A 24,660-nucleotide genomic window follows, 5' to 3' on the forward strand; every position below is an offset into this window, starting at 1 on the left:
GAGGACGTAGGCAATCTTTGGCCGAACCTCGTTAAATCGAGTTTGTGTTCTTTCTTTTTATTCTTGTTTCTCTCTTTGAATTCCACAACATGGGTTATTCGAATGCCTCTCTTGATGCAGTTAAGTCTTAATAATATGTACTTCACACTATCCACCATTGTGCTATTTAGACACAATTTCTTGTAGTGAGAAATCCACTTCTGCTCTCAGCAGGTACAACCAACATCCTGATTTACCCAAATGCAATCATATCACACACATTTTAAAAAAGGAACTTTGCAGGGGATATAGGAAACTAAAGAAAGAACATAAGCATCAATGGTAGAATTATCATGTATTGATTAAAGAGCATCATTCAAGGACATGTTATTAGGATATACTAGAGTATGATTCTATGAACTAAAAGCCTCCCATCTGGAACAAATTTGAAATCTTCATAAATTGAATCCTTCTTAAACTCGGTTAACGTGAAGTCTTTGAAAAGGTGGTGTCTTACCTGGCTAAAAGTAGTGGAAATAAGATTTAATTTAGAAAACACTGTAGTAGTTTAACCAAATAAATGCTAACCCATATATCTTATTAAAAGTAGCAAGCACATTGGATATAACATATGCTCAAGAAGACTTAGAAAGTATCATATATATGTATATATATATATATATATATAAAATATTGTAAAAACTTCGTGTAAACTATAAACCACATATGCGTTGAGCATAATTTTAAAAGAGAAGGAAAAAATTTCAATAGGTTTGCTTCATGGGATTGAATTTCATCTTGCCTTGAAGTAGCACCTCGTATTCATGACAAGAAAGTTTAGAGGAAGTATGTGGATATTTGTATTTATATATATGTGTGTGTGTTCGACAAAACCACATATGTAGTAATACTAATAAAAGTGACGAGTTTATATCGTATCAATAATATCAATGGTGGATTTACATATTTTTTATTTTGTTGTTAGATTCGAGAATTATGAAAGAACTTGGAAAAGCCGAGAAAAACATAGAGATATTTCTGCATAAGGAAACAGAGGAAGACACTGCTCTTCCTTGTCCTACTAGCTACTAGACTACAATAAATCTAGAACTAATGGCACTTCCTCTTGATGTTGAAACTCTGTCAACAATTCATCATTTGATATAGCCCTGCTGCTTAGCAATCATAACCAGCTGATCGATTGAAATTGGATTGGCTTGCAATCATACCCAATAGTTGCACGCCTCCTCAGACCACTTTCACCACTAGAATTTTCGTAAGTGTTTGAAGGTGAACCAACCAAGTATTCGATCTCTTCTCCGCTTGAATCAACTTTACACTATGGATGTTTCTAAAAATTGATTAGCCCCTCTAGTTCATTTGCTAGTTCTTCCATGGTAGGTCTCTCATCCCCTTTCACACTAAAACACATTTTTAAAAGATTAGCCACTTTCTTTACTTCCTCCATATTTACTTCATCCACAATATCACCATCAGGAACATGAGGTAAGCAATAATCTTTAATTTCCCTGAGAAGCAACATTGCTAGATTTATTTCACCCTCATCCCTATCAAAGAAAACTGCCTTCTTGCTTGTTGGTAGCTCAGCTAAAACAACTCCAAAGCCATATACGTCATTCTTTTCTGTTAACTGGCTTGACGGCAAGTATTCTGGGTCTAACTTCCCACTACCCACTACCCACTACCCACTACCCACGTGTTCCTAATACCAAAGTTGTTAGCTGATTTTGGTCTATAGGAATCAACTTTGAAGCTCTGAAGTTCGATACTTTTGCTATGTAATTCTCATCTGATAGTATATTTGAGGTTTTCACAACTCTATGTCTGTATAATCAGCTCCGTAGAAGCTGCAAAACGTAAAAATGGAAGTGCCCTTCAGTTTCTGATGCTATCTTCAATCTCAAATTCTCGGCTTCAATGGAAGAACAGAAGCTTTTCCTTTCTTGTGAATGTGCTGGAAAAGAGTTCCATTAATAATGAACACGTAAAAAACTGAAGGGAATTCTGTCTCTCGGCAAGAACCAAACAATTTAACCACATTCTTATGATTGATTTGCAAAACAGAGGAAAGGAAGCCTACATTCGTTACTAGAAGCTAATGGGAATTTCGTGAGTTTTTGTATTTGAAGTGATCAAAGGGCCAAAAGGGGAGAAGATCAGTTTTGGAGTAGCACCTTCTTGGGCGGTAATGTAGGCCTGTTTGATCTTTGTTAGAGTTAGTGACCCGAATTCTTGTTGACCCGACCCGAAAAGCTCACGGTGCGACCCATTTGGTGAAACTAATTTTGGAGAAAAATTTGGGGCTCTGTGGTGGAAGCGGAGGTCTCGGGCCGATAGGCCCGAGACCGTAGTTGGGGGTTTTTTAGGATATCTCGAAATTTGGCTCACCTTTGTACCAATCTTTCAATATTGGATTTGCTTCTCCCTGCCTGTGATTTTTCCCGTCAAGGGTTTCCACGTAAATTGTGTGTTTGTTCTTCGTTTTCTTGTTTCCGTTGCTATTTGTTTTTCTCCCAATTCCGTAACAAGTGGTATCAGAGCCGCGTCGATCTATTTGGGAATTTTTTTTTTCTTTCGATCATGGCAACAAAGTTCGACATTGAGAAATTTGAGCACAACATGAGTTTCTCCATGTGGCAAGTCAAGATGAAGGCGATTTTGACACAGAACGGTTTACACAAGGCGTTGGTTGGCAAGGAGCAGATGCCGTCTTCGTGGGATGCCGAAAAGAAAGCCGAGGTTGATGAGCGTGCCCTATCCACCATTCAGCTATGCTTGTCCAATGAAGTTTTGAGGGAGGTCCTTGATCAGAAGACAACAAAGGACTTATGGGACAAGTTGGAATCTTTGTACATCACAAAGAATCTCACAACGAAACTGATTGCGAAGCACCGTCTATACACCCTTTCTATGGTTGAAGGTACATCTATTAAAACACATATAGATGACTTTTCTACTATTTTGTTGGATCTGGCGAACATGGACATTAAATATGATGATGAAGACCAGGCCCTAATGCTACTGCGTTCCTTACCTCCATCGTATAAAAATTTTAGGGAGACTTTGATTTACAGTAATAAAACCCTAAAATTGGAGGACGTGAAAGCTTCTTTATATTCTAAGGAGTTGTTTGATAAGGAGTTGACCAGCAGTTCGGATAACAATAATTTTGGGAGTTCCGGAGGAGAGGGTTTGATTGTTAGAGGTAGAACATCATCTAGAGATCAAAATAACAATGGTGGTAGTCGGCCAAGATCGAAGTCAAGGTTCAGAAACCTTATTTGTCACTACTGTAAGAAAAATGGGCACATCAAAACTGAATGTCGTAAGCTTCAGAATAAAAATAATGAAAAGAGTAAGGAACATGCCGAAGCCAGTGTCGCACATGAGGAAATTGAAGATGGAGATGTTTATTCAGTGACTGAGGATAGTTCGGGCAAGCAGGGATGGATTTTGGATTCAGCCTGTTCGTTTCACATCTGTCTCCATAGGGATTGGTTCTCTTCTTATGTTCTGGTGGATAAAGGTGTTGTGCTGATGGGAGATGATCATCCTTGCTGTGTCATCGGCATTGGAACTGTAAGGGTGAAGATGCATGATGGAATTATCAGAACACTATCTGAGGTACGTCACGTTCCAGATATGTCTAAAAATTTAATTTCTTTATCTGCTTTGGATAAGTCTGGTTGTTCTTTTTCTGGTGGAGGTGGAGTTTTGAGGGTTCTGAAGGGTGCTTTGGTGGTGATGAAAGCTAGCCTGGTTGGTACATTATACAGGCTACAGGGTTCTGTGGTAATGGGGTCGGCTGCTGTTTCAGTGTCCATGTCAGATTCAGATGTTACTCGTTTGTGGCATATGAGATTGGGCCATATGAGTGAGAAAGGTTTGGCGATGTTGAGCAAACGGAGTTTGCTTGGTGATCGGAGTATCTCGAAGTTGGAGTTTTGTGAACATTGTGTGTTTGGGAAGTAGAAGAGAGTTAGCTTCAGTACTGGAATTCACAAAACCAAAGGTACTCTAGACTACATTCATTCAGATCTTTGGGGACCCGCACGTACTGCTTCTAAGGGTGGTGGCAGATATATGTTGACCTTCATCGATGATTTCTCCAGGAAGGTCTGGGTATATTTTTTGAAGCACAAGAATGACGTATTTGCTATCTTCAAGCAATGGAAAGCTTTGGTAGAGAAGCAGACGGAAAGAAGGGTGAAGCGCCTTCGTACAGATAATGGATTGGAGTTCTGTGATGGTGTTTTCAATGAGTTTTGTAGAAACGAAGGGATTGTTAGACATCTCACAGTTAGAGGAACTCCGCAGCAAAATGGTGTGGCTGAGCGGATGAACAGAACTCTTATGGAGAAAGTCCGATGCATGCTGTCGAATTCTGGGTTAGCACAGGAATTTTGGGCAGAAGCAGCTGCTACAGCTTGCTACTTGGTGAATCGTTCTCCATCGGCAGCAATCGATTGCAAGACTCCTGAAGAGGTATGGTCTGGAAAACCTGCTAATTATTTAGATTTAAAGGTGTTTGGATGCCCTGCCTATGTTCATGTTAATGATGGTAAGCTTGAGCCTATATCGAAGAAGGGCATATTTCTTGGTTACCCGCAGGGTGTAAAAGGATACAGAGTTTGGCTTCCTGATCCAAAGTCATCTAAGGTTGTGATTAGCAGGGATGTTGTGTTTGATGAGATGGCAATGCTGCATCCGAAAAAGGAGCTCGTTGTTTCAGACAGTATGCCAAAGCAGGTGGAGTTTAGGGTGGAGGAAGTAAGTACTTCACAGAATGGTTCAGTTTCAGGCCCATTTGAGACACCCACTCATGTGGAAGAAGAGAGAATTGAGGAGGTGCAGGAGCATTCGATTGCCAAGGATAGACCTCGCAGGGAGATCAAGAAGCCCTCTAGTTTAGCTGACTATGTCACTTTTGCTTATGTTGCAGCACAGGAGATCGAGAGTCCCAGTGATCCTTGCAACTATTATGAAGCCATTTCATGTGAGGATTCTGCAAAGTGGTTAATTGCTATGCAGGAAGATGTGGAGTCGCTTCATAAGAACCACACTTGGGAGTTGGCATTACCTCCAGAGGGTAAGAAGATTGTGGGATGCAAGTGGGTCTACAAAAAGAAAGAAGGTAATCCTGGTGTTGAAGATGCGAGGTACAAAGCACGTCTAGTAGCGAAGGGGTATTCACAGGTACAGGGAGTTGATTTTAATGATATATTTTCCCCTGTCATTAAATATACTTCTATTCGTGCTTTGTTAGCGCTAGTTGCTATGCATGATTTAGAGTTGGAGCAACGAGATGTGAAGACTGCTTTCTTGCATGGTGAACTTGAGGAGACAATTTATATGCAGCAACCCGAAGGTTTCGAGGTTGAAGGAAAAGAGGATCATGTGTGTTTGTTGAAAAGGTCCTTGTATGGTTTGAAGCAATCCCCTCGTCAGTGGTACAAGCGGTTTGATGGGTTTATGGTTAGCCATGGCTATTCTAGAAGCCAATATGATAGCTGTGTGTATTTTAGGAATTTGGAAGATGGCTCATTTATCTATTTGTTGCTTTATGTTGATGATATGCTGATAGTGGCCAAGAAGAAATCCGATATCAACAGATTGAAAGCAGAATTGAGTGGTGAATTTGAGATGAAAGATTTGGGAGCGGCAAAGAAGATTCTTGGTATGGAGATTGAGAGAGATAGATCTGCAGGTAAACTTTTCTTGACTCAAAGATCTTTTGTTGAGAAAGTTCTGGAGCGTTTTGGAATGAAGAACGCTAAACCTGTAAGTACTCCATTAGCTACTCATTTTAGATTGTCTGCTGATATGTCACCACAGTCGGATAGAGATATTGAGTATATGTCACATGTTCCTTATTCTAGTGCTGTTGGTAGTTTGATGTATGCTATGGTGTGTACCCGTCCTGACATTGCACATGCTGTTAGTGTTGTGAGCCGGTATATGTCTAATCCTGGCAAACAACATTGGCAAGCTGTCAAGTGGATTCTAAGGTACTTGAGAGGCACTACTAACACTTGTTTAGAGTTTGGTGGAAGTAAGGAGGGTGTAAATGGATATGTTGATGCAGATTTTGCTGGGGACCTTGATAGAAGGAGGTCCACTACTGGTTATGTATTTACTCTTGGAGATACTTCTATCAGTTGGAAGTCTGTTTTGCAAGCAACAGTTGCACTATCAACTATAGAAGCTGAATATATGGCTATAGCTGAAGCGGTGAAAGAAGCTATTTGGTTAAGGGCGTTGATAGGTGAGTTGAGCTTTGAGCAGGAGAGTACGGTCATCAATTGTGATAGTCAGAGTGCTATCTATCTCACTAAGGATCAGATGTTTCACGAGAGGACAAAACATATAGATGTCCGGTATCATTTTGTACGTGATGTTATTGCTCGTGGAGATATTGTTGTCAGCAAGGTGAGTACTCATGATAATCCTGCTGACATGATGACCAAGGCACTTCCAGTAGCCAAGTTTGAGCATTGCTTGGACTTGGTTGGTGTTTGTTGTTGAGCTTTGCCTTTAGGGGCTTTTGTTGAAGAGGATGGCAACTTTTATCGAAGATTGGAGTTTTGTATGTTTTTTCATTCCTTATATGGAATTCGTGTCAAGGTGGAGATTGTTAGAGTTAGTGACCCGAATTCTTGTTGACCCGACCCGAAAAGCTCGCAGTGCGACCCATTTGGTGAAACTAATTTTGGAAAAAAATTTGGGGCTCAGTGGTGGGCTACGGTCTCAGGCCGGTATGGACCTGTTCAATTTTAGGGTTTCTTCCGTACTATATATATATATATATATTGTTGTTCGGCTGTAATTGGGGGTTTTTTAGGGTATCTCGAAATTTGGCTCACCTTTGTACCAATCTTTCGATATTGGATTTGCTTCTCCCTGCCCATGGTTTTTCCCGTCAAGGGTTTCCACGTAAATTGTGTGTTTGTTCTTCGTTTTCTTGTTTCCGTTGCTATTTGTTTTTCTCCCAATTCCGTAACAATCTTGACTTTGGGTATACTGATTGAGGTCTTCTCTCTGCATGGGTTGCATGAAATTTTTTGTTGTTACTTTTGTATTTTATTTGTTCGTTTGAAAGCTTACATGATTTTCCATGAAGTTGGTGCAAGAGATTAAAGATAAGAAACACAAATGTCAAACCGTGTGTTATATATGTTTGACAATACTACGTACATACTAATAAGGTAAGTTTTATTTTTGGTTGTAAGATTTGGAAATAAATTAAGCAATAAAACAGAGATATATTTCTGGAAAAGAAAAGCAGAAGAAAAACAGAGGAAGGCGACTGCACGTTCCTTCTTTTACTACTGTTTAGTACTAGTGATGAAAAATTTCGTCTGCCAGGTAACATCCTTTAGCCATGCCGAAAGGATATGGAGCTTTGAGATTGCCCCATCGATCGGGGCAACCAGGCAAGGATTGGGCTGCTGCCGCTGTTGATGTCCATGGAATAACAATTCCACGCAAGAATATCTGTGGGAAGGGCATCATACTGTAGAACCTGTAGTCATAACTAGAAAGTGGAGGAATTTTTTGAGTTTTTATATTGGAAGATGATCAAAGGGCAAAAAGGCAAAAAAAAAAAAAAAAAAAGATTAGTTTTTTGGTCACAAGGTTTTATTTGTCACGACAACTGAATATGTGATTAATACTTTATATCACAATATTGTATAATTTAATCCACAAAATTATTCTTAACTTGCTGTTGTAGTAACCGACAATTACATTAGTTTTATAGTTATTATTTTTATTTCTCTATTTTAGAAAATATCTACTAGAAATCTGTTAGATAATAATTTATTTCAATTTTCCATCCCTCTTTTTGAATAGTATGTAATATTACATAAGATGGAATTAATTGGATTTATCATTAAATTATTAAATTAAATAGAGGATTTTAGAACATCTATTAGTCAAAGTCAAAGTCCAATATTAAACCACATTTATTTGACTTTTATTCCCAGTGCTTTTTTTTTTTTTTTATAATTATTATTCCCCAAAGAGCAAAGAATTTATTTCCTTCCATATAAGCCAAACTGTATGTGCCATAATATTTTACAAAGTTGTTCTCATTGCACTTGACGCCAGCAAGCATCAAGTGCAATGAGAACAACCAGCAAAGTCAAATATTTTCCTTCCATATAATATTTTACAAAGTTGTTCTCATTGCACTTGACGCCAGCAAGCATCTCAAGGAGCCACCCAAAAAAGTTTGAAGTATTTTGGTCTCGAAATCAAAGCTGGAGAGTTACCAAACCAAAACCATTGTATCGAGGAGCACTGAAGAACCCTGAACGAAACTGCATCACTGAGCACTAACCATCAAATAGTTTTGAACTTTGGTTGAACTTCTGTACTTCAGTCTCATATGCGTGATAGCCCATCGATCATTCCAAATGCCAGCTGCTCCAATTGCCCATCGATCATTCCAAATGCTAACAGAGCGCACATTCCCAATTCTCAGAATTCGCCTTACATCACGGTCTGTATTCTATAATCTACTGGCCTCAAGTTACCGATCATCTTCTATTCAAGAGATGTACAACATTGCTAAATTTTATTCTTTCATGATTTGACCGATTCTAAGAAAGTAATATATATATATATATATATATATATATTTATGTTCTACATACATCACTCTTCTCTGTTTTCTCTGTTTTTTCTGTTTTTTCCTTGAAAGAAAGTATTTTGGATCAGCAAATACCCCATTGCCCCATTAACCAATTCATACACAAGAGTGTTGCAGTATGGAACACTGATTACCATCTTCGCCTTCAAAATATCCCGGCCCCACTTAAGGCCTCCATTATCGAATTTGTTAATGTCTACTCGTATGACTAGTGTGTTCGCCAAATGTTCGATTTCTAGAAAGAGATTAATTGAAAATTTCTTCTCCAATGCAAGACAGACTCGGACTTTGATTCTAGAAAATTAGAATTTGTACAGAACTAGAAAGAACGAACATGAATACAACCACAAATAAATATAGCCGCTCAGCAAAGCAAGCCTTGTGTGCATCATTACACAACCACAAAAATTCTCGTTCGTACTATTTAGTTTGTAATAGAGTCTATTATAGTCATTTCTGATGAAACTATAGATTTTTATCACAAAAGACTACAATTTTAAAGGCCAAATTTGTTTGAATTTGATTTATATCTATCACCAATACTATAAACCAGTGACTTTGTTAAGTGATTGGTGAAACCCGTCTGCTGACATTAATACATTCACAGAATCATTTTATTGCATACGAGTAAATTATATGATGACAATAATTAAAGAAACTGAATTGAAGAACAGGGAAGAACTGCAGAAATTGTAATTGTAAAAGCACTTGAAAGAAAAACAAAACAATCACACTTTGAAATCATTTGCAAACTGATTAAAGAGAGACACAAGTTTGAAAATATAAAGCTGCAAAACTGACTCTGTTTCAATACCCACTCAAAAGTACTTCTAACAAAGTAACTAAATTCCAAATATAGTAACAACCACTAGTGCTAAGCCACTCGACTTTTGCCACGTGTCAACTGAGAAAAAAAGTGTTGCCAGCTCAGCTAGACCGCTTGGCTCCTTTTCTCAGAAGAAGCCACCTTGGCTAGTCTGCTTAATTAACTATGATCATCTACTGGGAACTCAATGGTCCACTAATGTCGATAGCATAGGGGTCAGAAGGTTCCTTGGTAGGCAAGTTTTTAGTTTTTTGTGAAACCATATGAACACCTTGTCCCAATTGCTGCATTACCATGGCTCTCTGTCCTTCTAGTTCCATTGCTACTTCCTTCATGCTAGGTCTTTCCTCACTTTTTATCCGTAAACATCTTTCTGCAAGATTGGCAATGTTCTTGAATGCCTCTGTATTTCCCTCGGTGATTATGTCATTGTCGAGAATCTCTAATAACCTATCCTCTTTCATTGAAGAAACAAAGAACAATGCCAGGTTTCTTTCATTCTCGGGTCTATCAAATGACATCACCTTCCTGCCGGTTAGCAGCTCCGCCAGAACAACTCCAAAGCTATAGACATCACTCTTTTCTGTTAGATGGCTTGTATGCATATACTCCGGATCTAAGTACCCAAATGTTCCTTGTACAACGGTTGTAAGGAGATTTTGATCGAGAGGAATCAACCTTGATGCTCCAAAGTCTGAAACTTTTGCTGTGTACTTTTTGTCAAGGAGTATGTTTCCAGTTTTGACATCTCTGTGTATAATAGGCGTAGAAGTCGCAGAGTGGAGATATGCTAATGCACTTGCAGCTTCAGTTGCTATCTTCAATCTCAACTCCGATGAAAGTGGAGATCTGATGCAGAAAATCCTAGAGGGAATTACCAAGGAGCAGATCTCAGGCTCTCATTCCTGTCCAGATCCAACTCTGGTCCAATTCCAGTATGAGTCACGAAAAAAAAAATGAGAGAAAACAAGTATTTTCAGTCTATTTTCAGCAAAATTCCCAAATCTGTCTTTTACAACTACCTTTTATATTCCTTTTGTCACCACGCAGGGTGAGGAAAAAAAAACAAAAGGCATGAAGCCACCTCAGCAATTAAAATAACAAAACAAGCCATATCAGCAATGGAAGAAAAAGGAAATAAAACGTTGCGTTTAGACTAATATATTGCAGCTGCATCAAGATCTTCCTCGGCCTTTGTTGTGGATATGTTCGAAAAGAGTCCCATTTTCTACGTACTCATAAACTAGTAAAGGAACATCTGTCTCCAAACAACAACCTAAGAGCTTAACCACATTTCTATGGTTTATTTGCAAAAGCAAAATTACCTCATTGATGAATTGTTCGTTACATTTTTCAGCACCGAATTTGGACTTCTTAATGGCAACCACCTTGTTATCAGATGGCAATATCCCTTTATACACTATTCCATAGCCTCCTTGGCCCAGAACTCTACTTTCATGGAAATTGTCTGTGGCTCTTTTTAATTCTTCTGCACTAAAGATTTTTGTCGTCTCTTGAGATTGGCTACCACTTGACAAATGTTGCTGTAACATTAATCCCCCATTTTGTTCGAAGAACTTCTCTTTCAGTTTGAGCATCTTTCTTTTCTTCATTCCCCAATATATTAGTAAAACAGCAATCAACAGTAATACGCTTACGCCTGCATGTATTTAAATTTTCTATTTTTTAAGATGTAGGAGACGTTATACCTTTGTTTGGCTGGGATAAATTGATTAGACCAGTTGAGAATAAAATATATACATCTCCTGATACCAAACTAGAATTTGGATTTCCATAGGGGGGAAAAAAAGAAAAAATGAAAGATTTCTAATGGCACGTACAGATCCTTCGAGAAGAAAACTTTTACAAAAGAAGTTCACTATAAATAATGCATTCTCACATAAAAAACCAAATAATAATAATAATAATAAATTTTGAACAAATAATATAAATGATAATTATTTTTTACAATATTTATAATCTAGTTAATGTATATAAAATCCTTCTATAGTTATTTTTCTTATCGTACAGCTATCCTCAAAGATGATGGTTTTTAAAAAAACAGTGTACTATTATATAAAGATGATTGTTTTTTTAATTATGATCATTTGGATATCCGCATAATAAAAATGTATAAAGATCTATATATTAGAATTTTCATATATATAGTTTGTTTTTAATGAGGATGCCTGCATTTTATTAAAATGATAGCATGATTTTATATGATGGTTTGAAAAAATTAGTATCAAGTAACATCCGCATTTTAATAAAAGAAAGCCTATTTTTCATATTTCATTATTGTTCATCCAATTAATGATATAGTACCACATCATTTTAAAAAACTGTTATTTCTTATCCTTCCGACTAGTGATATAATAACACATCTTTAAAAAACTGCTACTTCTTTTCGTGGTTATTTTATTTTTAATTTGTGCATTATTTCACCAATTGGACAAAATGAACACAAATTAAAACCAAATAAAAAATAAAAATGCCAAAATTATTTGTAAAAATAAAATATAATGAGCCCTAGTTATCTATTACTCGATATTCATCAATCCTATTCCAAAATTATAGTGTCTAATAAGAATGTTAGGATGCATGTAACGAAAACACTACTGATATACGTACCTACTGCAGTACAAAGGGGGAGAACTAATGTAACAAGCTGGTTTGTTGTTTCCGGCTGATTTGCTGCAATCGGTTTCGCTTGTGTTGTAATATCCTTTTGGACAAATGCAAGTCCAATTCCCTGGTAAATTCTGGCATATTCTATTTTTACCGCAGCTGCTTTCGATTTTGCATTCATCAATATCTGAAAAAAAAAAAAAATGTTAATCTCAAACAATGGGGGAATGCAAACCAATTTTTTATAATAACTTAATAAATACACACTGTAAAAGGATATTAACCACAACACAAAATGTAGTTAAAAGTCTACGATTTGTAATTAAATGTTGTCAGGTGCAATAAGTTTTGTTGCCGTGTTGTGGCTCCGTGGCTAAAAGGCTCTAACCATAGAATGTTGCAGCTAAAAGAACATTTTGTCAATTGCTTTTGTAGCTAAAAGTAATATTATGGCTAAGAACTATTTGTTGGTAAATATAATTTTAGCCATAACAATACATGGTGGCTAGTTCATGGCTAATGTTCATTCTTTTTTTTTTTTTTCTCTTTTTTTTTTTTTTTTTATCATACTATATATAGATAATCAGTTAAATTACTGTGTGTTTAAAAACAAAAAAGTTACTGTGTGTTCAGCCTAGCTACCGTCTATCGCGCTTATATGAGGTGCACGTGGTACTTAATGAAGCTATATGGTTAGTTGAATTTATGAGGTGCACCTGGTATTTTTAATGAAGCTATATAGTTAGTTGAATTATTATTCATTCAAGCCCGAACATAAATTGGGCTTATTCTTTTATACTAGCCCGAACATAACCATTTTATGGGCTCTGGATTGCTGTTGTTAGGTGTTGAATTCAAGACCGTACGGATATATAATTTTGATATGAAGTTGAATTATTGCATTTTGAAAAATTTAAATAATGAAATGTGTATTATCATTACATCTATATCTTAACAATGGATCTAAACTATCAAATATTTGACACTACAAATATGAATAAATATTAAATTCCATGATTAAAAGTAAAAATTAATCAGATTTAATATAGTAAATGATAGTGTACTTAAAATTAACTTTTGTTATAACTGAATGCATTGAACATTTTCTGGACAAAAGAGATTTACATAGTTTAGCTGTAATGTAGTCAAACTTTATGCAACGAAAAAAGAAAAAAGACATATAATCAATTCTCTAATAAAAACCTACACAAACAAATGTATTAATTTGTTAAGTCATGCTATGGTACTTACATAAAAAGTCACGTATTCATATTTTGTTAGTTAATATATTAATATAAGTTAATTATGGATAAATGAACTTTTTTAAAGATAAATATAAAATCAATTAAAGATTTATATATGATTCTTGATACACATCTTGTTACATTTATTTGATATTTTTAGTATTATTCTACTTTATTTTTAAATTTATATTAGGTAATATATGTTTGAAAAATAATCATAATAGTTGTTGCCATTTGGAAACACTCCTCGTTGCCTGCTTTAATTTGTTTATTAAAAATTTGTAACCATTTTAAACTCCTTTAAATGAAAGAGAAGTTTTTTTTTTTTTTTTTTTTTTTTGGCAGTGAAAAATATTCTATATAATTCCACAAACATTTGAATTACTAAAATGTCCCTATTTTATTTTTCCATTATAGTTTTTTAAATTTCAAAATTGAATCTATTTAACTTGGTAAGAACATCAGTGTCGGCTCTAGAGAGACGTAACAGATAAAACAGAAGTCTCGACTCAATTCTGTCATTTCTGGAGGTCCAAGAGGGTGGCCCAGGTTTGCCATTTTTTGAGGTCGGAGAAGGTGGCTGAGTGTGTGGGTGGTCTGTGAAAGAGTGGCGTTTGAGTTTTTTGGGAAGTGGGTGGGGGTAATGTTGAAGAAGAGCAAATGGGTTAGTGAAGACGGAGAGAAAGAGTGGAGAACCTCGGGATGCGATCGCCAATTGTGAAGCTTAGTTTAATGGAATGGGAAAGGAAATAGCAGAACTTGTAGATGTGCAACCGCATGCATGTGCTTTGAGATTGGAAAATACTTCTCTAAATCTATTGGATCAAGGAAAAATAAAATTGTTAACTGTCAAGACCCAATTATTAAATAAACAAAATACTTTTAAAACTCTTTTAATCATAATTTTTTAATCTTAACTTCGAGTTTAGCGTACTATTAGGTCATAAACTCGCGTTGATTAATACTTTACCATGGTATTTCGGTCAACCAAAATTCTTCTCACAATTAAAAATTAACCATGCGACCCACTAGATCAATCATAATCAAACCTTAATTAAATTTGATCTAAAATTCAAATTCAAGATAATTTCTCAGATCAGGCTATTACGATCTACCCCTTAAAAAAATTTCATCCTCAAAATTTAGCACATTCAACTAGAAACTAGGTCAAAGACAACTCAAACTCACTGCTCAGACCATTTAGTCACCTTATTCACCAACCGATCATAACTACATGATGATAGTTAGCCATCCAAGATACATCACCACACCATATGCCAAAAACTCTCAGGGATAACAGAATCTAAAACTTTGATATCACTCTCTTAGGATCCAATTATTAAATAATCAGAATACCCTTAGAACTATTTTAATTATAACTTTCTAATCTTAATTCAAATTTTAACGTACTATTAATTTATGAATTCATATCAATGAGTATTATATTATGATACCTCGATCAATACAAAATTTCTCTCACAATAAAAAATCAATCGTGCAACCCACTAAATCAATCCTGATCAATCTTGATTAAACTTGATCAAAAATTTTAATTCGAGACAATTTCTCAAATCGAAGTGTTACATTAACTAATTAAAAACATAAATCTGGCTACATGTTGGAGGTTTGGTGATCGGTCCTGGTGGTTGGTGCTTTAGTGGAAGAAAAAGAAAATTAAAAATAGGTTTGAAATTTGATTTTTCTAAAGCTTACAAAATAAGAAAGATTGAATAGGGGTATCATTGTAATTTAAAATTGATGGGATTATATAAAGTTAATTTTCCAATGCAGTTAGCATTTTTTCTTAATAAAAATGTGAGACCCCAACAACGTAATGGACAAATTTAGGCTTATAAATATGTTAAAAACAAATTTGGTTTCTTAATAATTTCATATTTTTCTTTCCTTTTTTTTAAAAAAAATAAAATTAAAAAAATGCGGCAATTTTTTTTTGTGTCCATGTTCTGTGTATATTAATTAATCTATGTTTGTGATAATAATGAAAGAGTGGAAATTAATTAAGAACCATTACCGTGGCAACCATCTGGTAGGTATGGGTTCCCTTCATAACCAGGCAAACACTGGCAGAGATAACCAGCTGCATTGCTGGCGGCCACACACGTGACATTATTCCCTTTGCATGTGTAGTTGGCTCTCTTCTTTGCTTCATCACAGCTCTCCTTCCCAATCCCCCAATTTAAAACAGCCGGAAGCTTTTCTGTGCGATTCAATTCTTGGAAACTGGTATTGGAGAACTTGAACTTTCCTTGTTCAACCACGAAAGCATAGCTGCAGGGGTTAAAGTCATATACAAAAGTGTGGTTGTTGTAGCTAGACAACGATATGGTCATGTTCTTGAGACCACTTGGGATGGAAATCTGGCAACACCCCACGCCCAAGCAAGACTGATGATCACTAGTAAAACTCTCATAGTCGATATCATTGCATGAGGAAACACAACCAATTACGTAGTTTTCTTTGCCTCTATAACCGTTAACGGTCGAGTAAGTGTCACAGCCGACGGCTATGAATGTGTTTCTTGCAGAAGAGACGTTATAATTTGCGAGCCAGAGCTGGGATTGGATGTGCTCTTCCCGCACGCCTTTCTTGTTGTAACAATCTCGGCCTATAAAGTTCATGACGCTCACCTCGCCATCCAGGGATATGTTTGTAACTTGAAGGTTACTTGAATTTAGATATAGGGAAGATTGGGTGCAATTGAGGTAAAATTTTCGATTTCCATTGAGGGAACACTCTGGGGTTATGCCAAAAGGGTATGGAACTTTGATTTCACCACAGTGGTCCGGGCAGCCAGGCAAGGATATTGATTGAGATTCTACTGCTATTGTTACCTTGGCTGCCAAAGCAATACTAAACAATATTGAGACGAGATGAATGAGAAACTGCTTTGAGTTCATGGCTGCTATACTAAACTGGATTTGGAAGTATTGTTAATTACGAGGGCTATGGCTACCAAGTCCTTTTATGGAACAAATGGGGGCGGTTTGGGAAGAGTGGAAGTCAATCCCTGTTTTCCAGGTCATCTTGTAAATAAAATGAAATTAGGTAGGATAGTACTGTGCTATTATGTCATTCCTAGACCAATCCAACAATAACAGGTCATTTCAACATATATGACACATATGATTTTTTTTCTTTATGGAGATATCCTTTTGGCTCATATTTTTGTTCTAAACTTCGCCAACGACTTGTTCTCGAGTCATCACACCTGAGTCACATGCCTTAAAATACTTTTCAAGAAAAAAAAAAAAAGAAAGAAGAGAAAAAAAACACTATTTTATGCCAAAACTTATATATTACCGGTTTTGTAAATATATCCTTATACTATATTAAAAATTATAGAAATGCTGCAATATCACATTTTTTGTTTACTTAATTTTAAATATATTTTCGCTTGAAAATATTGCAATTAAATATAAGATGCAATATATTTTTACCTTGGTTCTAATCAAGGTTTAAAATTTTGGTATCCGTAAAAATATTGAAGGTTTAAAATATAAAAAATTTTATGAAAATATTAAAAAGTATCGAATATAGATAAAAATTCACAAAAAAATATGAAAAATTATTTTAAAAGATAAATTTTTTTAACAGATATTATATTTCTCTTGATTAATTTAATTTATAATAAGTAATAATGATCATGACTAAATTATTATTAATAAAGATACGCAAAAAAAAATATATATATATATATATATATTTGATAAACTGTTTATTAATTAAGATAAAACAATCATTACAATTAGATTATATTTTATAAATATCACTTCAATACTCATACAATTTTTAGATAATTGAAAGTTATTATTATTTTTCTTGTTGTCATTTTGAGATATGAAATTTAAAAAATAATTATTAAAAGATGTTATATGTATCTCCTTATTAAAAGTAATTTTTCATGTAATTATTAACATATCAATTATAAGAATTTTGTATTAAATATATAGCTGTCCTTGATATTTAGTATAATATATTGTATCATTTATTTTTTTTTATTTACTTAATGTTATTAATTTAAATACTATCAATATCAATTTTATATAATATTGTATTTTCATATTATTTTTTTATGTTATATCATCCGCAAAAAAGAACACATGCGATATCAAAAAGCAACTTCGAGCTAAATATATGCCATTCAACTGACATCCTTCAACTTCAGGTTCACCAATTCAATTTTGTTTTGCCATTCATGTTTAGTTAACTATTTATTTTAAATCAAACTGAAAATAGAACGGATTCTGAATTGACTAAATAAATAAATAAATTTACATAAGGCTTTGAAAATTGCATGAAACTAGAAATATTAAAATATAGGGGGTAAAAATACACAAAACCCCTTACACCTTTTTTTTTTTTTTTTTTTTATATAACCCCTTACACCATTTGATAGTTACATATAACCCCCTCAAAGTATGAAAATAACAATTAACCCTTTATATTATAGGAAAACGTTGCAATCAAACCCCTACTTTCAATTTTGTAATTAAAAAAGTGATTACAATAGTATATTAGGACAAAACACCATCATTATGTTTGTAACATTGAGTGTCCTGCTACTTAAATATATTCCATTAAATTGATAATTAATGTGTTTTCAAAAACAGCCCAGATAAAAGCTATCCATCACTCAGATAATGACCCGAGTTTTAAGCTCTTGATTTATTTCATCTCCTTCAGCAAAGTTATCATTTAGAACAAAAAAGAAAACAGTCTTTCAACTGCATTATTGTTAGGTATCCTCAAACAGAAGGACTCTTTTTATATTTCTTTTTTAATTAGCTTTTTTCTTTACCTTTTTTTTTTATATAATTAAAAGGAAGACTTAGATTTTTCTACCCAAAAAAGAAAAAGGAAAATACTAAGACGACTTAGACTTGGCATATCTTTACCCAAAAAAAAAAAAAAGAGAGAGAGAGAGAGAAACATTTTTTAATTTTTAATTTTATTTTATTGGTTAGTATTATTTTTTTTTTTCTCTTGCTTTTACTACGAAGGAAGAAAAAGAAGAAGAAAAGCTAACATACTTGGAACTAGTTTACGGAAGGGAAAAAAAGGGAAAAAAGAAAGAAAGAAAATGACAGTACACTAACAATAATTAATATTATCTTATATATAGACATATTTTAAAGTAAATTGAAAGATGCATGATCAGTAATATTATAAGATAACAAAAAGAATATGTAAAAGATGATATACAAATTATTACCCTTTTTTTCTTTTTTTTTTTCTTTTTTTTTTTTGGCTTAAAGGATTATTGCGTTAAACATATCACAACTGACAAGCAGATGTCTAGCCACCACGGCAAAAAAACTATAGAGTACGGAAATATATATATATATATATACATATGTCAAAAAAATTATTCTTATGATTGGGTTTTTTGTGGTGAAATTCCAAGTAACCAAACAATTATTGTTCTCCATTTTATTCATGGGTGGAGTTAAAATCCCGACTGTCTATAGGCTTACAAGATGATCATCAGAAGAGCTCTAACAAATTAAGGTGAATGCTGCATCCCAATTTCAAATGTTCCAATTATTGAATGAAATTTGCATGTGTGTTGCGATACAGAATAACCAATCAGTGAAACTAATTAAATATTGGATGTCTAAATCAAATTTCTGAAGGAAATATTTCCTACCAACCTCATATGTTCTATTTAATAATTATTTTGCTTTGACAACTGGACGTCACTAGCCTAGTCTTGGCCAGGCATAACTTTTATCTCTCTCACTCACTCAACGACACATCGAATGTGCAAGAAATGCGAAAATGCTTCTGTGTGAAAGTTCCCCACCATTATTTGATGGCAGACACTGACGGACCTATATAAGGCCCAGGGGCCTAAAAAAATTTCTTTTTTCTTTTTAAAATTTTTAGTTTAACTTTGATCGTTTACCATATTAAACTGCCAAAGTCAGAATGTGCCCCTCCTCATTTCACTCACACACGCCAATAACGCAGTTTAGCCCTGTATTTTTTTTTTAATATATTTTTTTGGTTTTGATCCTTTGTTTTCCCCTTATTTTTCTTATTTTCACTAGTTTCGTACCAATTTTTTTTTTATTGAAAAACATCTCTTACTTGTTTAAAGTCAAAATTACTTATTATAATTATAACACTTATCTATATATTTTTAGCAATATAATATTTATTAATCACAATATTTAAAAGAAATAATTCTTTCGAATTACAATGTTTTTATAATTACTAGTTAGTAAGTAGTAACTCAAGAATCATACAATTGAAAAAAAAAAAAAAAAGGAACAAAAAAAAATTACTTATTAATTATAATTTTTTCTTGAAAATGGATTTCCTTTTTGCTTTATGGACTGATAATCTTTTTTATATATAAATTTGTAATGTTTTTATTATAAATGTGAAATCATTCCAGAATATTGAAACCATATTCTTTTTCAAAAAATAAATGAAAAATAAAAAGCAATTCTATTTAGTTTAGTAAATAATATAATTAACGGGACTATATGCAATATACATAGTAAAATTTGTCATATATTTATATCTATTGAAAAATCAATTGGTCCTTGATTGGGTACATCAAAGACGAATAAGTATTGAAAAAATTTTGACTAGTTATATCAATGATTTTAATAATGTTCCATCGAATTCATTTAAAAGACATTCCATCTAGATCCATCTAGATCATGCAATGGACAACATGATTTGTCAAATATTTTAAAATATCAAAACCGACTCTCATATATAAATATATATATATATATATATATGTACACACTGAAAAAAATAAAGCATGAATATATAATGTTGTCCCCTTAGAAAAAATTCCTGGGTTTGTTATTGTAGAAGATAATCATATACAGTATTAGATTGTTTGTAGAAATTATGAATGGCTGTTGTCCATCATATGGTGTCCGACTTTATCCATAATAAGAACTAGTAAGGAATAGGTAAAATAACTTAATGTTCTCATGCTATAATACTAATTAGGTAACAAGCCTATTTGGCAAAAATAAATAAATAAATAAGATAAGTAATATGGGTCTGGGTTCATGCATGCTGAAGACAGAGATAGTGTGGAAAAAATTTAAACTGGTCCTTAAACCATCTATTTCTACATAGTTTTTCATAAATTTTTTGACACATAACAAAAATTGATTGATATGATTTTAAAATAATTAATATGATTTAATATTTTGATTTTTTTTATTATAATTCTTGCCATGTGTTAAAAAAATTTTGGAAAGAGAATATAAAAACAGGTAATCGAGGGACCAACTGATTTTATCTCACCCGATGCTGATTTTGAAATTTTCCACCTAAGTATATACATTCTACAGTAAAAAATCTATAATTTTATAAATTTACCCCACATCTAAGTTTTGGCAAAGATTTAACCAAAAAAAAAAGGTTTTGGCAAAGAGAAATCTAAAGTTAATAAAGTAATTCTCATAAAATACAAATATATATATATATATATATATATTTCATATTCACCTATACAAAAAAATAATTTTAGGGATGCCAAATAAATATACCGAAATATATATCAAATGCTAGGTGCCAATATTTGATTATTTTACATTTATTTTTTATAAAGGTTTATTTATCCATAACTAGATTACGACAATATCTTAACCAATAGAATACTAATATATTTTATTTGGTATATATCTTGATATATTGATATATTCAGCTGATATCTTTAGCATTATTTTTTACAAAATTTCTTTACTTTTTTCTATTCTCATCTCTCTCTCTTTAACATTTGGTCAAGGGTGTAGCTATGTATTGGCTTGAGGGGCCATTGGCCATCCTAAGGTTTTGAAAGTTTTTATTTAAGGTACATCTTCTTAATATTTTCTTACTTAATATATTTAAGATGAATATGTTGGCCCCCTAAATAAGGCAAGGACCAAGATCAAATTAAGAAAATAAAAAACGTGAGTATATTATCTAATAAGCTAATAATTTATTTATTTAAGATAATTTAGTGTTTTTGATGAAAATTTGATTGTAATCAATAAATTAAATGGAACGTGTTTGTAACATTAGGATCTTTTTTTTTTTTTTTCAATCTCTAAATGGTATTAAAGTCTGAGATTTAAAATTATATTTATTAAACACCGATTTTCAACAAAGTTCATTTTTTTAAAATATATATATATATATAGATATATAATTTTTTTTAAAAAAAATTATATTCTTTAATTATCAATTAGAAAATAATATATTATCATTAAAATATATATTTGGAAACAAAACTAATCCAAATATCAATTTTCTTTTGTGTTATTAGCGTATCATTTTCTTCAAATCCTAAATATTTTATTTATTCTTAATATTGTATGTAATTCTTCTCCGGGTCGCTTTTCATATATTGTTTATTTTTATAAAATAATCCTTCCCCCCAGCTGCCCCCTCTTTCTTCCCCTTAGGAATGTTAATGGGGCGGGATAGAGTTGGTTTTTAAAATTTCATCCCTATCCCAATTCTTGTTGGAAATTTTTTATCTTGTTCGTATGATTTTTTCCATTTCTTTAAAGGTGGGACTGGAATGGGATTTTCCAATATGAGATAGGGCGTGGCGATTTTCCTTGCTTTTTTTTTTTATTTTATAATTGATATAATTTTTTTAAAATTTTTTTTATGAATAAAATGTAAATAAAATAATTAAAATGCAATAAAAATACAATAAAATACATCAATGCGATGTCGGCGGCCAAAGTTGAAAGTTTAGTGTTAGGCTTGTAAGAAAAGAAAAAAATAATATGTTATATAAATAATTATAAAAATTATTTCCAATCCCAGTCTGTCTCCGATTCTCATTTTAAACCTTTGCTCCGAATCCGTCCCACAATCTTGATTTTTTGAAAAAAAAAAAAAAAAACTATCCTTTTAAAGGTAATGTACCATGGATATCGGATCGGTTGGGACAAATTGTCATTCCTATTTCCCCTTGCCGATCCCACTCTTGGTTAAATAAATAAATAAAGGACCATTTTCTGGTTCCGACATGTGATTTTCTCTTCTGTATGGGACCATTTTGGTTTTTAAATTTTATGATATTATTATTATTTTTTTCTTCATAAGAGAGAGTACACCTCCAGGGATGCTGAAAAATCCCCCTCCCATCTTGTAATTAAAAAGAAAAAAAAAATCACTCTTATATGATTTCCTCTCTAAATTCGTTATCTCATTTATTTTTTTATATTCAAGCGCACAATTGAAGACAAAATAATAATAATAATAATATTTTTATTACTCCTTTACATTCTGCAGAAAGGCATTTACCAAAACAGAAATGACAAAGAAAAGGATATCTCAGTTATTATTTATAAATATATTTACAAATTTATTTTTCTTTATATTTCTTCTTGAATCTTCGTATAATATTTTTTTCTCCATGACCATGATAAGTTTATAGGATTTTTTTTTTCTTTTTTTTTTTTTTTTTTTGGGAATAGCTTTCATAGTTCATTACCAAAACCAGACTAAGTTTCATAGTTGAATTATGAATATATATATATATAGATGTGTCTACATACACACACATGTATATATATATATATATATATGTAGGACACCAGCCATGATTTATTTAGTGATACGTGGTAACTAAATGATAAGATCTGAAAAAATAAGTTTTATGATAACATCTACAAGTATTACCGTCCATATATATATTATTAGAACACTTCAACCCAAAAAAAAAAAAAAAAAAAAGACGTTGTGATAAAACAAATAAAACTGCTTTTTGTTTGATGCTATGCACCTTCTACTTGCCTCATTTACAACTTAATAATTCAATCAAACAAAAACAGTCTAATGTACATGTAATTAATTTTGTTACTTAAAGCCATAAAATTTGTAATTAATAAACAAGAAGACTAGTTTGTCACTAAAAAAGTTTTCATATTTAGATTTGGTTTCACTGCAGTTTGGTCGAAAATTTATATTAGTTAAAAATTTTATGACTTTAAGTGACAAAATTATTTTATCTGATCCAAATCTTAGTAACAAAATTTTTTTCTGTCACAAATACACACCTCAAGTGACAATTTTTTGTTCCGAAGAATTTCAAAAGATTAAACTCCTTGTAGGGACATGGATTGCTAAATTGGGATAATGCAAGCGCAATGATTCATAACTCTTTTGAAGAAATATTTTTATATGTACTTATGTTGGTTTTTTTTTTCCTTTTTATTTTATTTTAATTTTTTGAAAACATGTTGATATTCATTTGAAAACCATATATGTTGTTTGATATGAAATATGAATATGATTTTGACATGTTATAATATTGATCTTTTAATTAGCATAATACATGATAAAATAAGTTCAATAACTTTAATATAATACAAAATTATATTAGCTATATATATCATCTAAAAGTAGGATATCTATTAGAATCACTTACGGACATTATACAATAAATATGAATTGAAATAGTACTAAAAGGTTTCATGCTACCAGAACTCTATCATATTAAATGTACTAGTAAATTCTAATCTTTATCTATACAAAGAGACATTATATACATGTATAAAATACATTATTTCCTCCCTACTTTTTGTCCCTCTATATCTCTCAACCTTATTATATTATTACTTTATTACTTTATTTTGTACAATAATTTTGATTTGTTCATGAAGATATGCCAAGCCTAAGTCTTCCTAAAGGTCATTATTCATTATTATTATTATATTTTTTTGGCAAAAGATGTGTCAAGTCTAAGTCTTCCTAATTAAAAAAAAAAAAAGTCTGTCTTTTATCTGCTAAGATATGCCACATCTCTTTCCATTTATTTTATTGAGAGGGCACACAGTACGTCCGCGAATATAGATCTGGTAATTCGTGTTCATGGGTCGTGTTCGTGTCAACTCATTTAATAATCGGGTTAAAAATATCTAACACGAACACGACCCATTTATTAATCGTGTCAGATATTCAAAATACTAACCCGACCTGTTTACAAATAGGTCAACACGACACGACCCATTTAACACGATTATTTTAACGGGTCGTGTTGACCTATTAACCCGTTAACCTGAAATTGACCTATTAACCCGAAAACTAACCTATTAATCCGTTAACCTGAAAATTAACCTATAAACCAAAATTTTTTTATTTTTTTTTATTTTTATGTTTTTTTTTATTAAAGATGTATTTTTGGTTTTTAAAAAATTAGTAATAGAAAATTATTTTTATAAAATTTTTAATTTATAATTTTTTTTTAGTTATTAAATATTATATTAGTGATAAAATATTAATTTAAAATTAAATTTAAACAGGTTGTAATA

At 32.5% G+C, this 24,660-nt stretch overlaps 2 protein-coding genes across 2 annotated transcripts; both read right to left on the reverse strand.

Moving 5' to 3' along the window:
• Positions 1–9,369: 9,369 nt before the first annotated feature.
• Positions 9,370–11,117, reverse strand: LOC132804978 (wall-associated receptor kinase 5-like). The gene is made up of 2 exons (XM_060819564.1): positions 10,672–11,117; positions 9,370–10,377 (listed from the first exon to the last, which is right to left on the reverse strand). Exons 1-2 carry the CDS (start codon positions 11,090–11,092, stop codon positions 9,653–9,655), a joined length of 1,146 nt encoding a protein of 381 aa, XP_060675547.1. The 5' UTR covers positions 11,093–11,117; the 3' UTR covers positions 9,370–9,652.
• Positions 11,118–15,360: 4,243 nt separating this feature from the next.
• LOC125423296 (wall-associated receptor kinase 2) lies at positions 15,361–16,290 on the reverse strand. Its single transcript, XM_048477014.2, has one exon. It carries the CDS (start codon positions 16,267–16,269, stop codon positions 15,370–15,372), a length of 900 nt encoding a protein of 299 aa, XP_048332971.2. The 5' UTR covers positions 16,270–16,290; the 3' UTR covers positions 15,361–15,369.
• Positions 16,291–24,660: the final 8,370 nt, after the last annotated feature.

This window comes from Ziziphus jujuba, chromosome 1 (assembly GCF_031755915.1).
Source record: "Ziziphus jujuba cultivar Dongzao chromosome 1, ASM3175591v1".
In the NCBI taxonomy this organism is placed as follows: domain Eukaryota; kingdom Viridiplantae; phylum Streptophyta; class Magnoliopsida; order Rosales; family Rhamnaceae; genus Ziziphus; species Ziziphus jujuba.

Excerpts from the sequence above, each read along its gene's own strand:
- LOC132804978 (XM_060819564.1), bottom strand. The coding sequence starts at position 11,092 with ATGAAGAAAAGAAAGATGCTCAAACTGAAAGAGAAGTTCTTCGAACAA. Across the intron at positions 10,378-10,671 it reads CGAACATATCCACAACAAAG|AGCCTGAGATCTGCTCCTTG; the intron begins GCCGAGGAAGAT and ends GACAGGAATGAG.
- LOC125423296 (XM_048477014.2), bottom strand. The coding sequence starts at position 16,269 with ATGAACTCAAAGCAGTTTCTCATTCATCTCGTCTCAATATTGTTTAGT.